Source organism: Taudactylus pleione, unplaced genomic scaffold (genome assembly GCF_031769625.1).
Source record: "Taudactylus pleione unplaced genomic scaffold, aTauple2 ptg000040l, whole genome shotgun sequence".
Lineage (NCBI taxonomy): Eukaryota > Metazoa > Chordata > Amphibia > Anura > Myobatrachidae > Taudactylus > Taudactylus pleione.
The window spans coordinates 30,191,119-30,215,837 of record NW_028284442.1 but is presented as its reverse complement, the minus strand read 5'-3'; the positions used below and the strand labels follow the sequence as shown (position 1 = coordinate 30,215,837).

General features: G+C 44.3%; 1 protein-coding gene and 1 non-coding gene across 4 annotated transcripts in view; both read left to right on the top strand.

Annotated features, from left to right (window-relative positions):
- The window catches only part of MLXIPL (MLX interacting protein like), a 162,707-nt gene that overhangs the window by 126,454 nt on the left and 11,534 nt on the right, over nt 1-24,719 (top strand). For 2 of the 3 annotated variants that reach the window (XM_088454025.1, XM_088454032.1), the window contains exons 10-12: nt 8,461-8,522; nt 10,913-11,144; nt 15,060-15,136. In XM_088454025.1, coding sequence (XP_088310151.1) covers nt 8,461-8,522; nt 10,913-11,144; nt 15,060-15,136 — 371 coding nt within the window. The remainder of the gene's footprint in view (nt 1-8,460; nt 8,523-10,912; nt 11,145-15,059; nt 15,137-24,719) is intronic. The other variant, XM_088454029.1, reaches the window with a different exon arrangement.
- On the top strand, nt 10,127-10,322 carry LOC148538488 (U2 spliceosomal RNA). Its single transcript, XR_015872410.1, has one exon. It is a non-coding gene; the product is annotated as a U2 spliceosomal RNA (small nuclear RNA).

The window sequence follows — 24,719 nt, the reverse complement described above, 5'->3', positions numbered from 1 at the left end:
ACCTAGGGATCCAACTAACTAAATCTTATGATAAATTATTTTCTGCAAATTTTCCACCTCTTTGATAAGATACGCCGTGATCTTAACTCGTGGGGGACACATTTTATTTCTTGGATAGGACGCGTAAATGCTATCAAAATGAACGTACTCCCGAGATTTCTATATCTTTTTCAAACCCTTCCAGTCAGAGTTCCTTCCAACTTTTTAACTTCTCTTCAGCGGCTGGTTTCCAGATTCATCTGGGCGAGCCGCAAACCCAGAGTTAGATTTCGTATTCTTTGCTATAATGTCAAAGAGGGAGGTTTGGGTTTGCCTAACTTCCATAAATATTACTTAGCGGTCCATTTATCCCAGGCTGTTCTAGCACACGCTGCTGCACATACTAGAGATTGGGTAGATCTAGAAGCTCAACTTCTTAATTTTCTTTCTCCATACTCCCTTTTTTGGATGGACCATAAACACAGGCCGCATTACTCCTGCATCCCCCCCCTTCTCCCTGTCTATATGGGATTATTGCAAAAGAACCTTCTCCCTAATTCAAAATCAACTTCCTATGACCCCTCTCTGGAACAACAAGGGTTTTTTACCTGGCTTAGATCATGGGACCTTTGCTCGTTGGATTTCTCATAACATTAAGTTTCTAAGAGACATTTCCCCCCTTTGTCCATTCCCAGAATTTTCTGAGTTACAAGACGGATTTAACTTACCGAGGAGATGCTTTCACCAGTATCTTCAAATACGCCATCTCTTTTCTTCAACTGTCGGCCTTAAGTCTCATCCATCATACTTTCCTTTGGAGTCCCTCTGTTTACTCAGATCTACTTCTAAAGGCCTTATTTCCACACTTTAGAATTTACTAATAGTTCATAATCGTCCTCTTAAAGATCCGCATGAACTAGCTTGGGAGAAGGATTTGGGGAAGTCCCTGGAACCTAGGGAGTGGTCCAAGATTCGCGAGCTGGCGGCGAGGGCTTCAATATGTGTCAGAATAAAAGAAAATACTTATAAGAGACTATATAGATGGTATCTAGTTCCTACGCATATCCGAGCCATTTTTCCACAGGCTTCCAGTGCATGTTGGAGGGGCTGTGGGGAGGAGGGAACCTTTGCACACATTTGGTGGCTTTGTCCCAGGATTAAGGTATTCTGGACAACAGTTCATCAACTCATCCTAGATATCACAAATTTCTCTCTCCCCTCTTGCATGTCTTATTATTTACTCCCGAGACCTATCCATAATTGTGACAAATATACCCAAACGCTCATAAGACATATTACTAATGCAGCTAACTGTGCAATCGCGGCCTCTTGGAATAAACTGACCCCCTTTCTCACACTGCTCTGATTAATTCCATTTGGCAAGTACACAGTTTGGAATATATTACTAGTCAAATACATGAAAGCCCTAATAAATTTTCGGAAATTTGGTCCCCTTGGTTGACCTACCATGAGACGCACTCTTGAATTTGGTTGGCCTCTCGGTAGACGCTCTTTTCGCCACCCTTCCCTTCTTTGCCCCCTTCCTCGCCAGTCTCCCCTTACTAACATTCCCCAATTTACCTCCTATTGTGGATCTTTCTCTATTTCTAGTTGCGTAGTCTTTTTCCAACCCTCATAAAAATGACCGGGTTTTAGCTACCTTTCTAAACAGAGGTTAAGTTGTCCAATGTTTATATTATCTATACCTTTGGTTTTATGCCAATTCATATGGACTTATCTATATATATGTCTAAAGACGTACCTTTTATATTATGTACCCGTAGAAAATGTAATAACTTTTCAAAAAAAAAAAAAAAAACACTGCCGACATAGCCCCTCCACTATAGGTACCTTACACGTAGTACACAGAAGCTGGAGAGGAAAATCACTCTCAGACATGATGGCAAGTATGTGACCCCTCTCACTGATACTCGTTAGTATAGTGGGAGAACCGCCCTGCAATCACCGCACCGCAAGGGCTTTAGCAGAAGAAGAGCAGGGTCAGTGAAAAGGCTGACAGTAGAAAGTGAAAGTACAGGCAGCAGACGCTAGCAGCAGTCACATACAATGCAAAGAAATCAATCCCTGCACTATCAGCGCTGATCCTCAACTACGCAGACACAGGGCCTGGTAGGACACAGCGCTGCATACACAGACCTGTTCCAACGGAGGAGAGGTATGCCGGGGGACCCAGACCACGATGCCACCGATCAGCAGCTTCCAGCAGCGTTCACCATGCTTCCATAAAGATGGCCACCGAGGAGCAGAGAGGAGGCCGGCCTGGGGGAGGAGCGCTGCCACAGGTCCAATCGGCAGGTGCAGAGAGAATGCTGTGTGCAGCGGGGGAGGCACCGGTTGTGTACAGGGAAGGCGCGCTCCCCTGGCATGCAATTAACCCCTGGGACGCCGCAGCGCTACCGCTCAGCTGCGGTCCGCTATCCCAGGGGGATAGTGGAAGCGCAGGTCCGTAACCTGGCTCCACGCTGCAGCCAGTCCCTAGGGAGCCCCCTGCCTGGGGACTCCGGACCATGTTCCAGCGGGGACCCACCGCGGGACCCCGCTGCTTACCTGCTGTCCCCCTTAAATCCGGCCATGGTCCCAAACATCTGGGGTCACTGCTAGCTGTGACCCCAGATGTCTACCAGCATCCCCGGATCAGTACCGGCGTTCTGGTACCGGCGGGGGTGTAGGGAAGACAGCATGGACGTCAAGAATGACTGTCCATGCTGTACCTCCAGATGTGCAGCCACAGCTGCCTTGTAGAAAACTTCAGGGGCTATCCTTAGCCCCCCTCTAAACAGGTGTATCCGACTCTGAGCCGGGGACCAACGAAACTGAGATGCCTTGGCTCGGGGGCGGGGTATAGGAGGGGGACCCTAGTGCATCCTGGGAGGCTGAAAACTTAACTCTATGGTGCCCGATGCCTGACGTCATCACCTATACCCCAAGGTATCCTGTGGATACCCTATGGACCCTGAAGTAGAAATATGTACACACATAGGGCCGATGCTACGGTATTCAGTGCCACCCTGCAAACTGAATATGCACCCGCATACAAACATCTTTTTTTTCAATTGTTTCATATTTTTAAATGTGCAAGGGAGAAAATTGGGGATGGCTGAGGAGACAGATATTCTGACTTCCCACTGCCACAAAACTCACAGGCCAAGGTTTTCCTCTAAATAAAGGATTCTTTAGCTTGATGTTTACAAACAGTCGATGGTTTTGCCACCGATGGATGAGCAGGAGCCAATGTTTTTTTTCTTTAGTTGCAATGACAGAGTTTAGCCCCGCCCCAGTAAGCCCCACACCCATTTTCCATTGGCCCGCAGCCCAAGACAGAGGTGACCATCGATGGTCCACCAAAGATTGTTTTTGTGCCATCACTGGCCATCCCTATTTCATCTTTCCCCACTAAAAGGAGAAAACCTTAGTAAACTTGAAGAGAGAGTAGTCCATAATCACGGAGAGCATTTAAGAAACATATCCTAACCCCCTCACAGGGAAAAACTTTAACATAACATTGGTGGTAGTTTAAATCACACGCCTGTAGAAATAGGGAGACTATTTTTTTTTTCTAAAATATTTTTCATTTATAACACTTACTATATGTAACTCACTGTTTATTAATTTTCTTTATATCAACAACACAAGAAAAGAGTGCAAACATTTCTTTAATAACAAACAATGCATTGTGGGTAAAATAATTTACATATATGCAAATTATCCTACCAATAATAAGCATTGTGGTTTTAATAACTGATTTAATTTTTGCACTCCATTGCACCACTCATAGGGGTCAGTCCTATTTCAAGCGAAGGGTGCAAGTTGATGACGTTGCAGCGGCGTTAAAACGTCTGCAACGGAACAGCACCTCGCACCATTTGCGGACCCATTTAATTTTGCTCTGAGCCCTATGGGGCTGGATTGACCCCATAGTCACCACATTTTTGTAAATATTGATTTACAGATAGTACACATCTAGTAAATATATTCCCCCAGCCTCTGCTGCAAGTGCATAGGTGGTTGACTGACCGCCCATATACATATCGCTGGTACACCCAGCATTAGAGAGAAAATAGCCCATAAGGGTCTTATCCAATCTCACACATTAGAATAATTTGAATATACCAAAACTACACTGGGGGTACTTTAAATCACACAACAGTAGTATTAGGGAATGTAACAATTTTTTATTTATTTTTTCATGGTATTTTCTGGTCACTATTTGTTGGTTCTTGTGTGACAGCTGCACAGGGGGGACTACAAACATTTGCATCAATCGCTGGCGTGATGCATTGTAGGCTAAATAATTTGCATATATGCAAATTATCTTGTGAATAGTGCATTGTGATTATTTTCCTGCATGGTTGACTTATGGGAATCAGTGGGTGGTGATTGGTATGTGGTGGGTATTGTGGGAGAAGAGATATATTAGAAAGAAGAATTATATAATCTCTCTAATTGTAAATGATTGTGATATAAAGTGACACATCAGTGAGATCAGTGATCACAGGGGCTGTGAGGTGGCAGTCATGCCAGAGAGCAGCACATTTATAGCAACCCAGCATGATTTTTAGCAGCAGCGGATGCCCTGGGCAGCGACCTCTCTCTGTCAGGCCTGCCCTGCCCGATTCTCCCTGGATATGTCACTGCCCCAAACACATACTGTGGAATTTGGCCATTTGTCACCTGGGCGATAGAGTGTTAAGTCAGGTGACAGGATACGCTAAATGGAAAATGCAATAAAAACCCAGTTTGCGGGTCATGCGTCACTGCGCATGAGCGTATGGACTCCCGGGTCATAAATCCGGAAGTTCACGGGGCTGCACGGATCGCATATGTTAGTGTATATACGGTCAGTACAAATGCGGTGTGTGGCGGTAAGTACTGCACCATGTTACTGTATCCCGCCCCTGGAGAGAGATAAAGTACCAATCACCCTCTGAATGTCATTTTTGAAACACAGCCTGTAAAGTGACAGTTAGGAGCTGATTAGTTGGTACTTTATCTCCAGGACTTAGGACCTGAATTAGGGCAGATTTTTATTTTAAAAAATCCGCCTCCAGGCCGCTCGCATAGCTGTGGGTGACCACCCACAGCTTGTGCGGGCGGCCTGGCGATGGTCGTGATTATTGCGACCATTGGGCTTGCGACGAGACCCTTGTGGTAGGGTCTTGTCCACCGCAAGCCCCAGTGAACTTGTTGCTCTAATAGAGTAGGAAGTTCACTACTGACATCGCCTACAAAACGGGGCGAGCTGTCGATCAACATAGACAGCCGCCCCATTTTGCTGCGAGTCCCGAGCGAGTGAAGTTCTCACTCGCTCCGGGGCTCGCGCACACACACCGCGTGCGCACTGCCCGACCATCGACCCGCTTGCGAGCGGATCTGAATCAGGCCCTTAGTACATAGACCCCTCAATAACAGAAAACTGCCGGCTCTGTCTAAAAGTAATTCCAGCAAAAATATTTCAACACCGAGTTCTGTCACAACACATTATAAAGCGCTTTATAGAAGATATTCCGTTGTTCACATCAGTCCCGATCCATTCGGACACATTTTTCAATTTAGATTGCGTCCATTTTTTGGGAGTAATCATGGTCACATTTATGTTGATTTCCTACATACTGATTACACCATAACATCACATCATTTGACCAAATAATTCCAGGATCATAGCATGTATGTCGATTCAGGCAACCATCCTATCCAAATAGATTGTAATGTAAATGGCAAGATGGAAAATCCAGTCTGCTGATGAGTGTATGTCTGGCATCATTGGCCGACTGGCTTAAGAAGTTCCGTGAGGCCTTATCAGATCCAACTGTTCAGTCCCTGCTCTGTGCCCAAGTGTACACAACTGTGAGCAACTATGGGCAATTCAGAGGCGGAAGCAACTCAGATGCATCTCCACATGTGGCTGAATGGGTGTGACTCAGCAGCAAAGGGCGTTAGATGATATAAGTGATCTATGGGCGTAGTTGCGTGCTATTACCTCCCAGAGGGCCTCATTTATCAATGAGTTTTATCATTCACAACGAGTGATAAGAATGATAATGGTGCTCCAGCCAATCATCTGTTTGAAAAATGACAGTTGGGAGCTGATTGGCTTGAGCACCATTTATCATACACAATGTCGATAAATGAGGCCCTTAGAGAGTCTGATTTGGATGGATCTCTTGCACCAGGTATAGGTAGGCGCGGCTTCGGGCGGCAGGAGGGTATAATGAACAATGATTCTGGTGGCCGTTAGGTTAGATAGGAAGGACAGGGCTTCGGAATGTTGGGGTGGTGACAGGAAATTTTTTTTCCTGTCACCACTACCTGCACTGCAGTTGGTCCCGTGGGCCTATTTTCATGGGGTGGCCTGGAGCTGTAGCTCCACCCGCCCCATTGTTAATCCGGCCCTGGGTATAGGGCCGGCGCAAGTGTGCACTGATAGTGATGTCAGAACAGCAAACGTTTGGATGGGGGCAATGCGGGCGCATAATGCGTTCCACTGTCTATAAGACAAATATCCACATTTATTTTCATGCATGCAATGCAGCTGACTTGTGCGCAACTGTGAGTCAGCCCCAGAGTGTGTGTCTCTGGCAGGATATGGTCACATTACAACTGAAATAACGGTTTCATGCTTATTGGATGTTTGCTCTGTATTTCATATGCACACTGAATAAATACTTATTAATGCTATGATGAACAAAGCCATACAGTTTTTTACTTCACTTTTAAATTAATAGTCTTGAAAACAAATAGAACATTTTACAATAATTTAGCATAACTGCCTCACAGCACTGAGGTCGTGGGTTCGATTCCCAGTATGGCGCCCTAACTGTGAGGAGTTTGTATATTCTCCCTGTGCTTTCTCTGAGTACTCCAGTTTCCTCCAACACTACAAAAATATACTGGTAGGTTAATTATCTCCCCCCAAAAAATGAACACTAGTGTAAGTGTGTGCGTGTGCATGTGGTAGGGAATATAGATTGTTACCACCAGTGGGGGTGGGACTGAGGTGAATGGCCAATATTCTTTATGCATCACTGCGGAATATGTGTGCGCTATATAAATAACTGGTACATAAATAGATAATGTTCACCTGAGGCTTTATAGGGGAATCTTCAATGTGATATGACCAACTGAAAACATTGTGTACGTACACACACCTGCCATGGATTGCTTCATGTATTACTCCCACACAAATATATTTTCTTTATTAATAGAGATTTATCAAAGTTTTGAGGGAGATAAAGTACCAACCAATCGGCTCTTAACTGTCATTTTACAGGCTGTGTTTGAAAAAAATGACAGGAGCTGATTGGTTGGTACTTTATCTCTCTCCACTGTATCTCTCTCCAAGCTTTGATATATCTCCCACTTAATCTGGCCGATCTCCCAGAATAGGAAGCAACTCTGTATACATACATACCCATGTCTAATTTACTTTGTGGGCGAATGGAACGTTGCAACCCAGTAACACCCATCCCAGCCGCAAGAGAGAAGTGACAGAGATGCATACCATCCGGAATCACTCAGGTTTTAAGATACGTATGTGGTCCAAGCCACACGTGCCGTTTGCTAAATATCACTTGTTCCATCCACATTCAGAGCTGCATACACCTTTGAATTGGACTTTGATCAGTATTTATTATTAGGTACTATTAGTGCACCATCTCTAGCACTTTATGTTTTTAAATATTTTGCTGCCTTTTTGCCTGTTGCAATTTTAATGCATACCAATAAAAGTTACATCATTCAAGATATCAGTGAGAGTACCCTAAAGAAGCAACCCTCCTCTTGTCCCTCTTTACTAAATAAATTCCATATTGCATTTGTACAACACAAGAGTGCAAATGTGCATTTGTCCAAAAAGCTTCAAGATTTCAGAATCAAGGGAACCTCATATGGAGAGATCTCGTCAGTTAAATACAGTATGTCTTTATCAGACAGCAGAAGGATTGGCACATTTTACTGCTTAGCCCATTTGCTACATCACACAGTTTCCCAGAAGTGATATTTAAGGATTTCAATTTTTTTATATGTGTCAGATTTTGTTGACATACAATAAGGGGTAAATTTACTAAAGTGAGAGTTTCTAAACATTTAACTAGCACCTTCTAGAAAATGATAGCTAGAATCTGATTGGTTGCTATGGGCAACATCTCTTCTAAAACTCATTTCTAAAAACTCTCACTTTAGTAAATTTACTCCTAATAGTTAAATGCTATTTAGTATTATATAACACTGACACTGCCATAAATTCAAGCTGTAACTATAACAATTTGTTCTAATGCGGGCATTGAACGGTGACCTTTAAGTGGGAGAGAGAGCTTTAAAACCTGGCACCAGTTTTCAGAAATTGCTTGAAATGACATTCAAAGTGTGGGTTCGTACAGTAGGTAATTATTTATGAAGGAGACATGTGCCAGGAAATCACCCCGCTTGTGCCTGTTTCTGAGACTGTTGTATTTTTTTTTCCAGCAGCTAAGCCAGACTCTTCAGCACAGATGCCGTCTGATGGGCCAAATGGGCTTAATACAACGGTAAGCGCTGTGACTGTGTAATCCTAATTGCAGTAAGGTGTAGCTCTGTGTTAAGGGTTGTATACCCTTTTAAATGCCCTCATTCTCTGGCAGCTGTATATCTATAATCAGCAAATCATGCAGCTGTTTCAACTGTGGGCCATTTCGATCTCTCCTCCACATCATAAATAGGAAATGCATCTGGGTATTGCCATGGGGATGAGGGTCTCTAACACTTTAGCCTTGGAATTATCTAACCTGTAAGGTCTTATTCCAGCTGTAATTTCTGCAAATGCAAGAACCTGCTTTTGTCCCAGTCTTCCCAAAGACTTGTTCCAGAAGATGTGATGAAGACCACTATAGGCTTCATATATTGTAGAGGGGTCCATGAGTTAGGAGGTTATTTTTCAAGTGGTATGAAATTAAATTCTCAATATTCCATAATGCTTTTGGAAAAAAAAAAAACATTAGAGGCCTTTCTTAACAATGGGTATTAGGTAAGGGTTATGAATATTAAGGGAGAAGAACTACAGTTTATATTTGGGTAGAGTACATCTTTAAAGCTGGTACATTTCTACTATTTAACCACATATGATCTCCTCCTGCCATTCAGATGAGTCACCAGGTAATTTCCCCATCCTCTACATCAGGGATGGGGAACCTCCTGCCCGGGGGCCTCGGAATCATTTGGCCTGGCCCTCTGAGCTTTTTTCGGCTAGCCTCATTGGCTAGCAGGGTGTCTAGAATGGCACCCTGCAGTCAGAATCTATGCAGCAGTGCAGCCTGGAGCGTCCTTAGAATGCTTCAGACGGTCACACTGCTGCTCTTACAGCTCCCCGGAGCATCCTCAGGAAGCTCTGGGCATTGCTGTAATCACTGGCGACTGTGGTCCCACCCTCGTGTGACATCACGTGGAGGGGGCATAGCCTACACCGGGCCTGCGAATAATGTTTTATATATATATATCTATCAAAGTGGCCCTTGGCAGAAAAAAGGTTCCCCACCCCTGCCCTACATGTTGCTGTTCTGATGGAAATTTATATCTTCAGATCTTTTGGATTCTCTGCTGGATCTCTCCACAGAGTTGACCTCTCTGCCCAGCTAGATCTGCATGTACCTGGGCACCTTATGTAAAGATCACACCACACTGCTAGACATGAACACAAAATATGACCTTTCTGTAAATCTGTCGTCGGAGGTTACTTGTATCCCAAAATATCATAGTACTGTAAGTGCATGTAATATGAAAGCATAACTTGCTACTTCACAGTAATTTAAGTGGCCTGTGAGAGCAGTAAATATCTTCTATACCCATAGGCATAACATTTAATAAAGCAAATCTTAGGGGGCACGCGGCAGTTCTGGTCCAGGGGGCTGCTGATGGAAGATCCGCTTACCCCATCCTCCTACTTACATACTGTATACACACACTTTATGGAACTGCTGAAAGGCAGACCATACTTGAAGGGGTGCAATTGCTACAGATCCTTCCAGCTGCAGGTGCTGTAGCAGCTCCAACACCTCTTTTCACACATTTATAGAGCTGATACCTAATGACCATTGTTATTTGCAACGGAATAGGGCGACGCTATATGAATAAATGTTGATAAATATTGTTTGAATCTATCGCTTCTCGGCCTTTTGGCTAAGATCATGTGTAGTATCTGTTCTTATCAGTTATAATCTGATACGCCCCCTATCTGGGGGCCATATATTTAGGTATTTTCTATTGCCACTATGTATCCCAGATGCCACTCGTCACCATCAGAAACGTATTCGGCATGTCATTTTAGCAGCTACAGTAGCAAGGCAGCAGCTTGCAAAAAAAACTGAGGTCCCTATTATAAAAGAGATCATAGCCAAAGTGTGGCATATATATTCCATGGAATACATGATGAGTATGTTACGTGGCTCTTCCAAAGGTTTTATAAAAAGATGGGATCCTTGGACTTCAAACTTTCAGATGTCCCCAGCATTTTCATGACACCTGCTCACAAATATTCTATATGATAGTTCTAGTATATATCTGTACCTACACACATATCTGGATCTTCAGGTGTTTGTATAACCACACAGGAGCCCAGTTGGGTCACAACCTCCTCTTATCTCCCTTTTTTCCGTATCTCCCCTTTAATGCGGATTGCCACTCCACACTTCTTTATCTTTTATTATTTTACTCTCTTCCTTTTCTCTCTGTTTCTATTGTTATAATGAAATTTCGATGAAACCAGTTTATACAACAAATATTTCTCATACGAGACGTTATCTTATTTCATTTTTTGTTATTGTATTGCATTTGTTTCGCTGTACTTTTTTTTAGTTATTATGGACCTCTGTGTAGGTTCTACTGCATATTGTCTTTCATCTATTGAATAAAATATTATTTAAATATTGTTTGCATCTCTCCTCAGACAGCCAGTAGGTCGGACGGTATGTCTTTTCCTGGTGTTACTGTACCTGTTGTTCCACACATTCCTTCATCCTCCACACGAAGTGCTCTCGGTTTTCCTTCCCCTCCCCCTGCGATATTCCTGAGTCCTGTCTTATGTTCCTCAAGCAACAACAACATTTCTGGGACCACAAATTTGGAAAGTCCGCCGCTGCTTCCTAAAACAGAAAGACTGTCGCCAATAACAGGCTGTGGTGAGTACGGGTACAAATGTCATTTTTTTTACCCTAATGCAGCTCCTGACCAGAATGAATGTCTCCTAGTAGAACATTTTTCAGGCTGAAAATTTTTCATAGGAATGCAGCTTATATATTTACTAGCCACTAATTACATCAATGAGGCTTTGCAACACTGAGGCATGAAACACTAATGGCGGGATGTACTAAACCTGAAATGCGCTCACAACCCCGAAAAGCCCTGTATTGGGAGTTTTGGCCACATTCAGATGTGCCCAGCTAGTTTGTTGCTCCATACAGCCATGTAACGCGCCAGGCATCTCGCACCACACAGTATGCCTTGAGTCGCGCCACACAGAATGTTTCATAACGGAAAGTAGCGTTGCACTGGAAAAAAGTCATATTGTGTAATACAACTTTTTGTCCACCAGGTGTCACTTTTCCTAAACTACACAGCGCATGCGTCAGATTTCCAATGCATTTTCTGTATCACCGCCTGATGATTGACTGATAGAAGCTGTGATTTGGTGCATTTTGGTCATGGAATCAGGGCTGTAGAAGAATGTGTAATAAAGTATTAAATAATTACAGTACAGTATGTGTGTGAGACCTGTACTTTTAAAAAAATATATATATATTTTTGTCTCAAGGGCTCAGACAGGGGTCACAGGCACGCACCGCTTTCACAGAGACGTGATGAATGTGTTTACATGTGCTGTACTAATATGGCGTGACTCGGTAGTGTGTGCGTCTTTTATGCAACTTTTTACCTTCAAATTCATCTGAATCACACAGCAATGCGAATGGATAGCACAAGCAGCTTCTGCTGATTAAAATTGTATGCAGCATGCCTATGTTCTGTGAGCGAGTGCGGGTGTATCTGCACGTGAAACGCCACGTTACAGTATCAGCGACTGTAATACTGCCCGCTTATTGACATTGTACACATTGCCTGCTTTAAGTCGCACACTTCACATCACATACACGAGCGGTGCAGCGCTCAACATGGCTGGTGAGTCATGGAAAGGGAGATTTTTTTTTAGTTTATAAGTCTTCACTACAGGATTAAAAATAAATAACTTGGTTGTGTATGAATTCTATTATTTATACAAATACATATACAGATGGGTCCTTATATATCCAGCCTCCTTGCATGTTAAACAGGCATTCTAGTCGCGTCATGCCATGGCGTGACTCAGTAGCGCGTGTCTTTATGCGACTTTGTACCTTCAAATGCGTCTGAATCATACAGCAAATCGAATTGATAGCACAACCAGCTTCTGCTGATTAAAAAAATATGCAGCATGCCTATGTTCTGTGAGCCAGTCCGGGTGTATCTGCAGGTGAATCGCTATGTTACAGTATTAGCGACTGTAACACTGTAATGTAGTGATTCGCTTGCAGATACACCCTCACTCGCTCACAGAACACAGGTATGCTGCATATCATTTTAATCAGCAGAAGCTGCTTATGCCAATAAGATGCATTTGAAGGTAAAAAAGTTGCACAAAAAGACACACTGCGCTGCCGATTCACACAGCACTCCTGCGCTATGTGTGGAGCAATTTGTAGCGCACGGAAGATAAATATATGTGGATCTCTATTACTGTGCTGCAATGTCCCTGTCCCTAAAAGTGACCTAGACTCAAAACATTTCTCTCGACATCCCACCACTTGGCATTTCCGCTATACAGTAGACATTGTATTGTTCACATTACAGGGCCATCCACTTTAACAGTATTGTGTTCAGTACTACAAATTTCATCAGTGGAGCACTCGCCACCCAGAGGTTAAGTAGTGTACTACATGCCATGGCTTATCTTTCGTTGTAGGATACCATGGTACGCCACAGTACAGCCATCACGTAACGTTCCATGGCGCAACACAGAGGCCTGGAATGGCGCGCTATGAGCAACACACTAGCTGGGCCCATCTGTATGTTACAAGCTCCAGAATGCGATACATTCCATAGCTTGTAACCCGATAGGCAACGCCCTTTGCAGATGACGTTGGCCAATAGAAGCCTATGGGCATCTTCTCGCATTTGCTTCTGAGAGGGATCCTATCGGATCCCTCCTAGTGTCCCCTGCACATGCGCAGAAGGACTCCTATCACAAAGGACAGCTCTTATCGGGAGAGCTGTCCTATGCGATTTTAATTACATTTCTAGGTATATATCGGTGTTACTAACGCTAGTATGTACACAATAAGTGGCCGGATGTACCGCACCCACAATGTGAAGCTTAGTACATCCCACCCTAATTGCCCAGACTTCAATTATGTCACTGTGGGGTAGCTATCTACAAAGGGTGTGTCGGAGTCAGGGACTGTGTCGAAAGACGCAGTTCCACTGGCAGCAGCGGACATGTACCATCTGACATTCTGAGCAACCATAGGGCTGTTATAATGTCCTATTGAGCGGCCAATGCCGATCGATGGTACAACTGTTTGCGCACAGAGGCGGATTAGATCCGCAGCAGGAGGGCATTTCAGTAGGGCGCCCATCAACTGCAGCAATAGCATAAATCCGCAGTAGCGGTTGCGACAAAAGCCTCAGATGCTACAGCAACTCCGTTCAGCTCTGAGTCAGGCCCTCTGCCACTAATTGCAATTATGCACAAATCTACTGTGGATCATTTAATACATTTAACTCTTGAGTACAAGCACCAAATGCAGTTATCTTCAACCACAATAGTGTTATACTTTACTTCTTATTGTACTGATTTTAACACATTTTACACCATTATAGAAATAGTGATATGGGAATATCTTTTACACAGAGGTTTATACACCTATGCAGAAAAGTGTTTGGACACCCCCGCGTATGTGAAATGCATAACAAGCTCCAGATGGCCACTAATTTGGTGGTTTTGACATGAACACTTGGTAGGGAGGACCATGCACTTACAGTTCTACGGAAACAACTATTTTTTTTATCAGGATGACAATACCACCTGTCATGTTTCCAGGGCGACACTGGACTGGTATACAGAAAATTTGGTAGCCCAGGTTGAGAACCTCTAGGAGGAATTTTAGCGACGGGTGTGTTCTAGGCCGACTCGACCTTCTTCAGTGTCACAGTTGGTCACTGTACTTTAGGTGGAATGGCAAAACATACCGCTTGCTGTTGTCCAGGAACTTGTGACAGTTTGCCAGTAAGGGTGTCTGCAGTAATCACTGCAAGTGGTGGACCTACAAAGTACTGACGTCAATAATATCTCGTTGATCTCTTTGCTGTCAGTGGGCCTGATCCAGAGCCGTTCGTAAGCGGCCGCTCGTTCGCTCCGAGCGATGTTTGCCCAACTGCGCATGCGTACGGATCGTTATACGCATGCGCGAACCAGTCAGTGCGTTAGAAATTCATGTGCTCGCAAAAGAGCGAATGCCTGATAATTTGAGTGACAGAAAGAGGCGTATGTGGGTGGTAACAGGGGAAGGTGCTTGAAAACGGGGAGTGGAGATCCGAACGCAGGTGTGCTTAAAGGTCAAAACGGGCGTTTTTTGGGTGTGCATAATTAAAACAGAAGCGTCATTGACCACGTCACTGGGTTATTTTATAGCCAGAACTGCTCGCAAAATTGTGGTAGCAAAAACCAACCACAAGAATAGCGAGCAGTTCATACCCTGGTCGATGTACTCGATTAATCTAATAAATAGCGGACATGACGTAGGATGCGAGCAGCCAGGGGGCGTAGTTTCCCAAAAAACGTCCGCAAGTTTTGTTCGCTCGATCAGACCTAGAGGCGTGAACAGACCGCAAAGAGCGAACGGTTCATTTGAATAGCCACCCCTATTTTCTGGACGAGCGAGCGCTAATTGCGTCCGGCTCTGAATCAGGCCCAGTGTCCGATCACTTTTGTTTACATTCTGTGCCAGATCAAAATGCATCTGTGTTTTTTTTTAACTTCTCTTTCTGGGTATTTGTCATTTTAGGTGATGACCGCAAAGACTCGCTAACTGTGCCATGTTCCCAGACTAGCAACTGTTGGAGCAGACCTAGCAGTAAGAAGGTGAGTATAGTTGGCTATGGTGTAACACGTATACTACTACAGCACCAGTTCTGAAATGTCACAAATTCTGTTGATATTTTTAGACATTTGGGGAATTATTTAGAGTTTGATGCATTTTCAGGAATGAATGTACAGTGCTTGGTAAAATACATGCAAAATAAAACACAAATGCAATGTACTTATATTTATAAGTCGAATGTAACTCAATATTCAGCTAACTCACAAATATGTGATTTACATCAGGGGGTATATTTACTAAAGTGTGGGTTTATGGAAGTGTTGCCCATAGCAACCAATCAGATTCTACTTAGCATTTATCTAGCACCTTATAGAAGATAATAGCTAGAATCTGATTGGTTGCTATGGGCAGCATCTAGACTTCTATAATCCCACACTGTAGTAAATATACCCCCAGGTGTGTCTGGAGCATAGATCTGCATTCTGCCATGTTAGTAGTAAATTCTTTTTTTTTTTTTTTAAAGGTATATTTATTAAAGATCCACACAGAATACAGCAGAATAAATCTACAAAAATACAAATAATATTCACTAAGAAAGACAATAAAAATACACAAGAATATATTTGAATAGTGTAGGTAAATCTGTGGGATACAATTTTAAATATTAAAGAAAAGAGTAAATAAAAAAAGAAAAAGGACCAGCAAGGAGAACGGAAGATTAAGAGAGACAGCGTGGCTAGAACTGTCAAAGAAAGAGAGTAGAGGGGAACAAATAAAGAAGATCAGGTAAAGGGGGAACTAGCATTGAAAAAGAACAGCCAGGGGCCCCAGACCTTATCAAAAGCTTTGCAAGAGTGATTAAGGATACTGGTCCTATATTCCATTCGCTGAACCAACCAGATCCTATCGATGACTGATTGAAGGGAGGGGGCAATAATTGTTTCCAATCAGCTGCGAGCTGACAGGTAGCAGCTGAGAGGATATGCCTGATTAATTTGTTTTGGTGGTAAGTAGCAGTTGGGAGAGGTAGGGCTAAAAGAAAAAAATTGGGATCCAAGGGGATCGGGAGATGAGTAATTGAGGTAATCAAGTTCTTAATATCTAGCCAAAAACCAGTGAGTTTTGGACAACTCCACCAAATGTAGAAAAATGTGCTTTCTGAGAAGCAGCCACGCCAACATCTATCGGATGTGTCAGGGAACATCTTTTTCAGTCGGGAGGGGACCAGGTACCATCTGTAAAGGACTTTATAGGTGTTCTCTTTTATTCTAACGCAAATGGAACTGGGGCCAGCTCTCTCCCTAATATCCTCCCAATCCTCAGGGTTCAGGGGTTCACTAAAATCTTGCTCCCAAGCTAATTTGTGTGGGTCGTGCGTGGAGACTAAAGGTGTAGAGAGCTCTGTATTTAGAGCCGCTATCAAGCCAGCAGTGGAGGAGTGACGTAAACACAACATCTCTGTAGGAGTAAGAGGACGGTGGGATAGACGGTGTTTAACCTTATTATGGAAGTTCCGGAGTTTTAGGTATTGGAAACAATGTTTGGAGGGGACATGAAATTTAGATTGGAGTTCAGCAAATGAGGAAAAGGAAGTGTCACGGGTCAAATCATTGACGTATCTGATACCAGCCGTTAGCCAAGGAAGAAACGCTAAAGGAGTCATACCAGGAGGGAATTCTGAGGAGTTAAATAGTGGGATGATTGGGGAGGGAAATGGCGAGAGACCAAATTTACGAGTAGCTATATCCCATAATGACAGTGATTGAGAGATAAGATGGTCACGCACTCTTTTAGGGTGACGGGCTCTAGCGAGCCATAGGAGGGAAGCAGGGGAAAGCAGTCCCAAAGCCTCTGCCTCAATCTGGACCCATACTCTATCAGAGCTATTCCATAAGATACATTGATCGAGTTGAGCAGAGAAGTAGTAGTATTTAAAATTAGGAATGCCTAGACCACCAGCCCGAGACGATCTCTGGAGAGTTCGGAGACGTACCCGTGGCCGCTTTCCTGACCAGATAAATTTAGTTGTCTGGGATTGGAGAAATTTGAAAACGTAAGTGGGGACATGTATAGGGAGGGACTGGAAAAGATAGTGAAGTCTAGGCAAAATATTAATTTTAATCGTATTAATACAACCTATCCAGGAGATGAAGTGACGGGACCACGAAGCAAGGTCTAATTTGATTTGGGAGAGAGTGCGGGGAAAATTGGCCTGGAAGAGTTGATGGTAACGTTTGGTTATAAAAATACCCAAATATTTAATTTTTTGGAGGTGCCATTTAAATGGAAAGAGTTGTTCCAAAGAGATTTTATCATTTAGTGGAAGATAAAAGACAAGGACTTCCGTTTTATCCAAGTTAATTTTATAACCCGAAAAATAACTGTATATTTCAAGTTCAGTCAAAGTAGGGGGAAGCGAAGTGAGCGGGTGCGAAATGGACAACAGGATGTCATCCGCATATAAAGCTAATTTGTGCTCCGTGGACCCGACCAACACTCCGAATATACCTGAGTTAGCACGAATTCTAGCAGCCAGGGGTTCTATTATAAGGGCAAAAATAAGTGGTGAGAGGGGGCAGCCCTGACGGGTGCCATTAGATATACTGAATGGGGTAGAAGTAGAGCCATTAGCGGAGATGGTGGCTGAGGGAGAGCAACATAAGGCCGAGAGACCCGAAGAAATTTGTCAGAGAAGCCCATTGACCCAAGGACACCAAACATGAATGGCCATGAGATGCGGTCAAAGGCCTTCTCGGCATCTAATGAAATCAGTAATGAGGAAGTTCTGCCCTCATGAATGGTGTGTAATTAGGTCTATAGTTCTCCTAATATTGTCCGGGGCTTGGCGTACGAGGACAAAACCTACCTGGTCAGGGTGAATTAAGGATGGCAGAAGGGGATTTAATCTAGTGGCCAAAATTTTAGCATACAGTTTTATGTCTACATTGAGTAGAGAGATAGGGCGATAACTACAGCAAAGTGAGGGGTCTTTCCTGAGTTTTGGTATTACCTGTACCACAATATTTGCTTTAGTCGTAACGAGTGATGCACCATATAATACATTATTAAAGAAATCTGTTAAATGGGGAATTAAGGCAAATTTTTTGTAATATTGAGCCGAGAAACTGTCGGGGCCAGGGGCAGAGGAACCTTTGATGGATTTAATTGCTGCCCGTACTTCGTCCTGCGTAATGTCAGCATTTAAAGAGGAAAGATGGGGCTGGGACAGCTTAGGGAGAGGGGTGTCAGCTAGGTACGCCTCCAGATCAGCATATCGGGGAGGGGTGTCTTGAGAAGGGGACGGAAGATTATATAATGAGGTATAGAACTGTCTAAATTCTTTAACAATTGCCAGGGTATCATAAATATCAAAATCAGATCTCTGGGAGTGAATTTTATCAATTGAATTCAGGGCACTTTTCTTTCTTAACTTTCTAGCTAGTATTGAGTCAGCCTTGTCAGCTTTGTCGTAGAAGCGTTGCTGAAGTTTTTAGTAGGATGGAGGCAGCTTTCCGCGAAAGCAGGGTTATTTAGCTGGCCCCGGGTAGAATCAATCTGACGTAATAAGTCAGAAGTAGGGTTGAGTTTATGAGCATCAAGAAGTGTAGAAAGTCATTGTTCAAGAGAGGAATCTCAGCTGCGGCACGTTTGCGGGCCGTCGAGGCAGAACTAAGGAGTTGGCCACGATTGGTCGCCTTATGGGCTTCCCATATAATACCTGGTGCTATATCGGGAGTGGAGTTAAATGCGAAGTAATCAGATATGGCCTGTTTGATGGTAGTGAGAGTGGACGGATTAATTAAAAGCGCATTGTCAAGACGCCATCTACGGGGACGAGGGTAAAGTTGTAAAAGATCAAGGAGAATAAAAAGTCCCGCGTGATCTGTCCAGGAGAGGGGGGTAATTCCAGCTTGAGAGGTCTCAGAAATCAGCGAGTGGGATACAAACAGCATGTCGATGCGCGAGTAAATACTATGTGTGACCGAATAATGAGTGTAGTCACGCGCTGACGAGTTTTTAAGGTGCCAAGAGTCATATAAATTATGTTGTTTAAGTAGGGAGGATAAAGTCAGTGCGTCCTTGCTAGGGGAAATATTAGATTTATTGGTTGGGGGTGGGGATTTATCAAGGGTTGGGTCAAGTGTAACGTTATAATCCCCAGCTATTATGAGGTGACCCTGAACTCGTCGCTCAATGCATCTAAACAATTTAGAGAAAAAAGAATCCTGTCCCTGGTTCGGAGCATATACTGAGACCAAAGTAACTGTAGTGGAGCGTAACGTACTGCTAACTATGAGGAAACGACCCTCGGGGTCTGAGAACGTGGAAGAGTGCAGGAAAGGGATTCTGTTGTGAATAAGGATCGCAACACCCCGTTTCTTGCAATCAGCCGAGGCAAAAAAAGTTTGGGAGAACTGCTTTCCCTGCAATTGAGTGTGAGTACCTGTAAAATGAGTTTCCTGAAGGATGATAGAACGTTTACGTGGTGAGTTGAGGCCGTTGACATTAATTGATAATAACTTCAAGGCCATGGTATCAGAGAGGACGTATCTGTATAAAAAAAAAACATTGAGAAGGCCACAAATATTAAAGGACTTTGGCCCTGATTCAGAGCCGGTCGCTCTGACAGAGCGCTCGCTCTGAATCAGGGCCGGTCTTTTTTTTTTTTTTTAGAACGGCCTCCTGGCCACTCGCATAGCTATAGCGAGCGGCCAGGAAGATGGGCACGATGGTCAAGACCATCGCGACCAATGGGCTTGCGACGAGACCCTTGTGGTAGGGTCTCGTTGCCGCAAGCCCCAGAGAGATTTCGGCTCTAACAGAGCCGAAATCTCTCCCACTGACATCACTCGTCATGTCAGTTGGGCCGGCCCCAAACAGAGGCGTTCACATGGGAACGCCTCTGTTTGGGCAGCCACTCCCCCGGCCCGCCCACCAAAGGGGGCATGCTGTCACTCAACATCGACAGCACGCCCCCTTTGGTACGAGACCAGAGCAACAGATTGCCCGTCTCTATCCGGGTCTCGCGCATGCGCACGACGGAGCCGGCTCTGTCGTGCGCAGGCGCTCTGAGCCACCATCGAACCGGTTGCGAGTGCTCAGCGCTTGCGACCGGGTCTGAATCAGGCCCTTTGTTCCCAAAGACACATAATACAGAAAGGAATAGGAGAAAAAGAAAAGAGAAGCCACCAAAAAGAGAGAAAGGAAAGGGGGAAAGAAGAAAAAAAGGGAGAAGAGCCCATATGGGCAACAACCCTTAAACACAGGAACCCAGAAGGGGTTCAAAACAGATAAATATATAACTTATGAATAAATGTACATAAAGTACAAAAAATACAGGGAGAATGGGGGGTGGACCATAGACAGATAAGAGGAGGAAACCCCAAAGGGCGACCTAGGGCACTTAGCAAAAAATGAAAACACTTTGCAGCAAAAATGAATTGCATATGTTTATATCTGTAAATATTTTCAGGAAAACATATAATCTAGATAGAACAAGTAGAAAAACAAAAACATATTAATGAAAATCAGACAATGAGCTGAAGTGGACATGAGTGACCTAATAAGTAGCCGTATAAAACAGCACAACAAAAACATTTTCAAACAGTGGAATGAGTTTCCAACCGTCGAGCCATAGACCGTAACATCCAGTCAAGGGGAAGGCTCAGGTGGAAGCAATTGTAGTGATCAAAAGGAGGTGGTAAGTGACTCATGTAGGAGCAGTAACACGGTCATGACGTCTCGTGACTGTAGACCATTCTGGAGCTGGAGGATGGGAACGCTGAGGTTTAGGTGACGAGGGTCTAGGGGATGATGGTTCAGGCAGAATGTTCAGTTTTAGAAGTAAATCTTGACCCTGTTCGAGGGATTTCACGTAGAACGAGGAATTGGCTGAGGATACTTGTAGCTGGAAGGGGAAGCCCCAACGATATCTAACATTGTGTTGTCTCAGGATTTTAGTAACAGGTTGTAAGTCTCATCGTTTCTGGATGGTGGAAGGGGCCAGGTCCTGAAATATTTGAATGTCCATATCCTGGTAAGAGAGGACAGTTATGTCTCTAGTCGCCCAGTGTAATTGATCTTTGGTGCGGTAATAATGAAATCGGACAGTGATATCGCGTGAGGGTTGGGGAGAAGAGGGTCTGGCTCGGAGGGCTCTGTGAGCTCTATCCATTAGGCAGTCCGCTTCTGAAAGGTCAGGGAGAATGTGATGAAAGAAGCCATCTAGAAAGGATTGCAAATCAGAGGCAGAGACGGATTCAGATACATTGCGGTTTCTCAGGTTGTTGTGGCGGGAGCGATTTTCTGCGTCCTCTTGTTTTTCCTTGAGGGATTCCACTTCGGAATGCAGACGAGAAAGTTCCTTGTCCAGAGTTATCTGGGACCTACAGAGATCGTCCGTTTTTGTTGGGAAGCAATCGGGAAGCCGACTGCCTAAATACCGACTGCCGGCTTCCCGACTGTCTTATCCCAGCATGGGTGAAATGCCGGGCATCTAGATGTAGACGCCCTCATTTCCCCGACGCCGGGAGGCCGGCGCCCGGCATCACGATCGTAGTGATGCCAGGCGCCGCGGGGGGGAGGGTTAGGTTTAGGGCTCCTGGGGGGGACTTAGGGTTAGGCTAGGGGGAGGGAGGGTTAGGGTTAGGCACCCCCGGGGGGGATTCAGGATTAGGCACCCCCCCGGGGGACATAGGTTTAGGCAGCGGGGAAGGGGGTGGTTAGGGTTAGGCACTTGGGGGGGAAGTTAGGGTTAGGCACCCCTAAGAAGGGTTAGGGGGGTTAGGTTAGTCTATACTTACCTATCCATGATCGGGATTTCCAGCGCTGTCGGGCTTCCGCTGCTTCGCACTCTGCTCCTGTCGGGCTGCCGCTGATGGGAATCGAACCGCCGGCCGCATTGCCGGCGGTGTATCATACCCATTCCGTTTTTGTTTCCAGGGCATTCGTCCTGGAGCCTAGAGAGGAGAGCTCCGATTTGAAGTTGTTAACCGCCTTGGCAAGTTCTTGAGCAAATGCGGTTTTGACGCCCTCCAAAAGATTGACCATGACTGCTTGTATTTGAGGATCAATTACAGTTTCAGCCTCTCTTAATGGGGACAAACTGGAAGCATCAGAGCGATCAGATGACGGCGGTGTAGGTTTACTCTTAGTGCCAAAAAAATTAGTAGATGAGTTCTGCGTTGACTTTTTGGGCTTCTGAGACATAAGATAGGTAGGTGGCAGGTCAGACTTGAGAAAACTGAGACGACAAGTATTTCACGTTCACTCGTGTGTAATCAATTGTTTTCCGAATCAAACGGACATCTGTAGATGTAATAATAAGCTACAGTGTGGATTATTGCTGGGACATGAAAAAAGCCACTAGGTCCTGGGGTTCTGTCAGGGTAATCACATCATACGGACTGGCAGGGCAAATTAAACTTTAATAGAGTAGATGTAAAATACACTTTAATTCCAGAAGATGGCAATAAAAGAGCAAGTATACAGTGATCACACAAAATGGTTTTTCGATGAAGAATATGAGGTGAGAGGCAGAGGTAGGAACTCCTGAGGAGTAGTGACTGGCCTCCTGAGCCCAGGTGTAGAAATATTTCCTAAACAGCAATATCTGCTTGGGCAACGGGGGACCACCACTGGACAGGGTGCAGGAGGAGCTGAGGGCTAACAATGGTGTCCGGCTGCAAGGAGAGCAGGTAACTTATGGTGTATGGTAAGTTACTAGCAGCGTGCCAGGAGAGAGGATGTGGGGTTAAGGAGACCAGGGAAGGGCTCAGCCATCGATATCCCCCAAGAAATAGCAGGGCAGGAGCTCAGGCAGAGCAGCAGGGGGAAGAGAGAAAATCCAAAATGGCATCTCCCCGCGGATGGCGGCTCCAGCTCGGGCCACACAGGCAGCAGTAGCTGGTCAGCTGTGGAGCAGGCAGAGAGAGTCCAGAGGGTGTTCACCCGCCCCAGCCTCCGCTCACCTCAAGCCGCCGGAGCTCCGTCCGGCGGGTCTGCGTCACGTGACTCGCGGCTCTGGTCACTGCTTCAGGCGAGTCTGGGAATGAGGTGAGCCAGTCAGGTCCTGCTGTGCGTGGGACAATGCAGACGCCGGCGAGCACCCGCAGCAGATCTGCTTAATCACCGGAGGTTCACAGGGGCCCCGGTGATATATTCCTATATTTTAGCAGGCTGGGCAGCCGCTCAGTCGCAAATAATGAGTGGGATGCAGGAGCCTTGTAGCAGCGCGTCCACACTCTCGGGCTGCCAGGCCACGCCTCCGTTAGTAATAAATTCTAAAGACATGTTACAATAATTTGTACACAGAGCAAATTATACTGAACTGTACATAGAGAATATTGTCTTGACAGAGTCATTAATAAATGTGAAAGTCACATTTTCCATGTACAGTAAATAGTAATTAAATAGAAACACATTCACAACCATTAGGTACTATCAGCTGAAGGGGTAAATATAGAATTAGCCAATTACAAGCAGCTAAATAGCGCTGCTGATAGTTGTCATTATCGTCACGTATCTTTGCACCAGTCCTCTGGCATACTCGCAGGTCATACACCTGCATTTCTGGGGATTAGGGCACATCTAGTTATGTCGCACGTACGTGAACACTCCTTTACTGTTCTGCATATTGGGCATAAGAAAACGAACGTCCAATAAAGCTCAAAGATAATTGGCAAATATAAAGGTACTACAATTTGAAATTTTTAACATTGTTTTTCAATTTGTTATGTCACTGTGTGTAAGTTATTGTTCTATCATTCCCAGCTCCAGGTTATAAAAAAAAACTTTCCATTTGCTTTATTGGGACCGCTGACAGAAACACTGCCGTGCAGAGGACACACATATTTCCACACAATTAAAATGATATTGCATATATATACAATTTTGAGAAGTCCTTCAAAATTTGTAAATGGATATGTAAAAGTCCCTGACAAAAATGGAAGTTGGCCATAGCAACTAATCAGCTTCGACCTGTCATTTTATAATATGTACCTGATAAATGCTACCTCAAAGCTGTTTGGTTGCTATAGGCAACTTTTCCACTTGCAATGCTCCATTCCTTAGAAAGACTTCATATATATTATTAGTATCGCTTCAATATTATTTTAAGCTTTACTGGTCCATTGAATTAATATATGACATGCAGAACAGAAATGTGGTGCTGAAAAATAATGATCATGATTTGTATTATTCCGATTACTGATGTGCTTTACTTTTCCTGATTGGGGCATCTTCATGGCTCTGCTGTAACATAAAATCCGAAATTGAAATTCAGAACAACACTGTATAATTGTTTAGAAATTGCTCACTGTACATTGTCATATTCTTTTTGCAAACAGCTCACTGATTTGGATTATAGCAGAGCCGTGAACCTCACACAACTACATATTAAGCATACATTTGAGTAAATCACATATAAATAAGAATACAGGGGAGGAATAGGCCTGATCTCGGATGTTTCCATGAATTGGCCGCACACTGAGTGGTCAGATATGGGCTATGTAGGCACTTTGCCTCTCCTCTGCTATTTCATATAAAATCACCTTGCAGAGCAGGAATGGAGGTAAATTGGGAAGGGTGGTCCGTGCTTCACTTAGTGGTGGGGTTAGGGTGAGG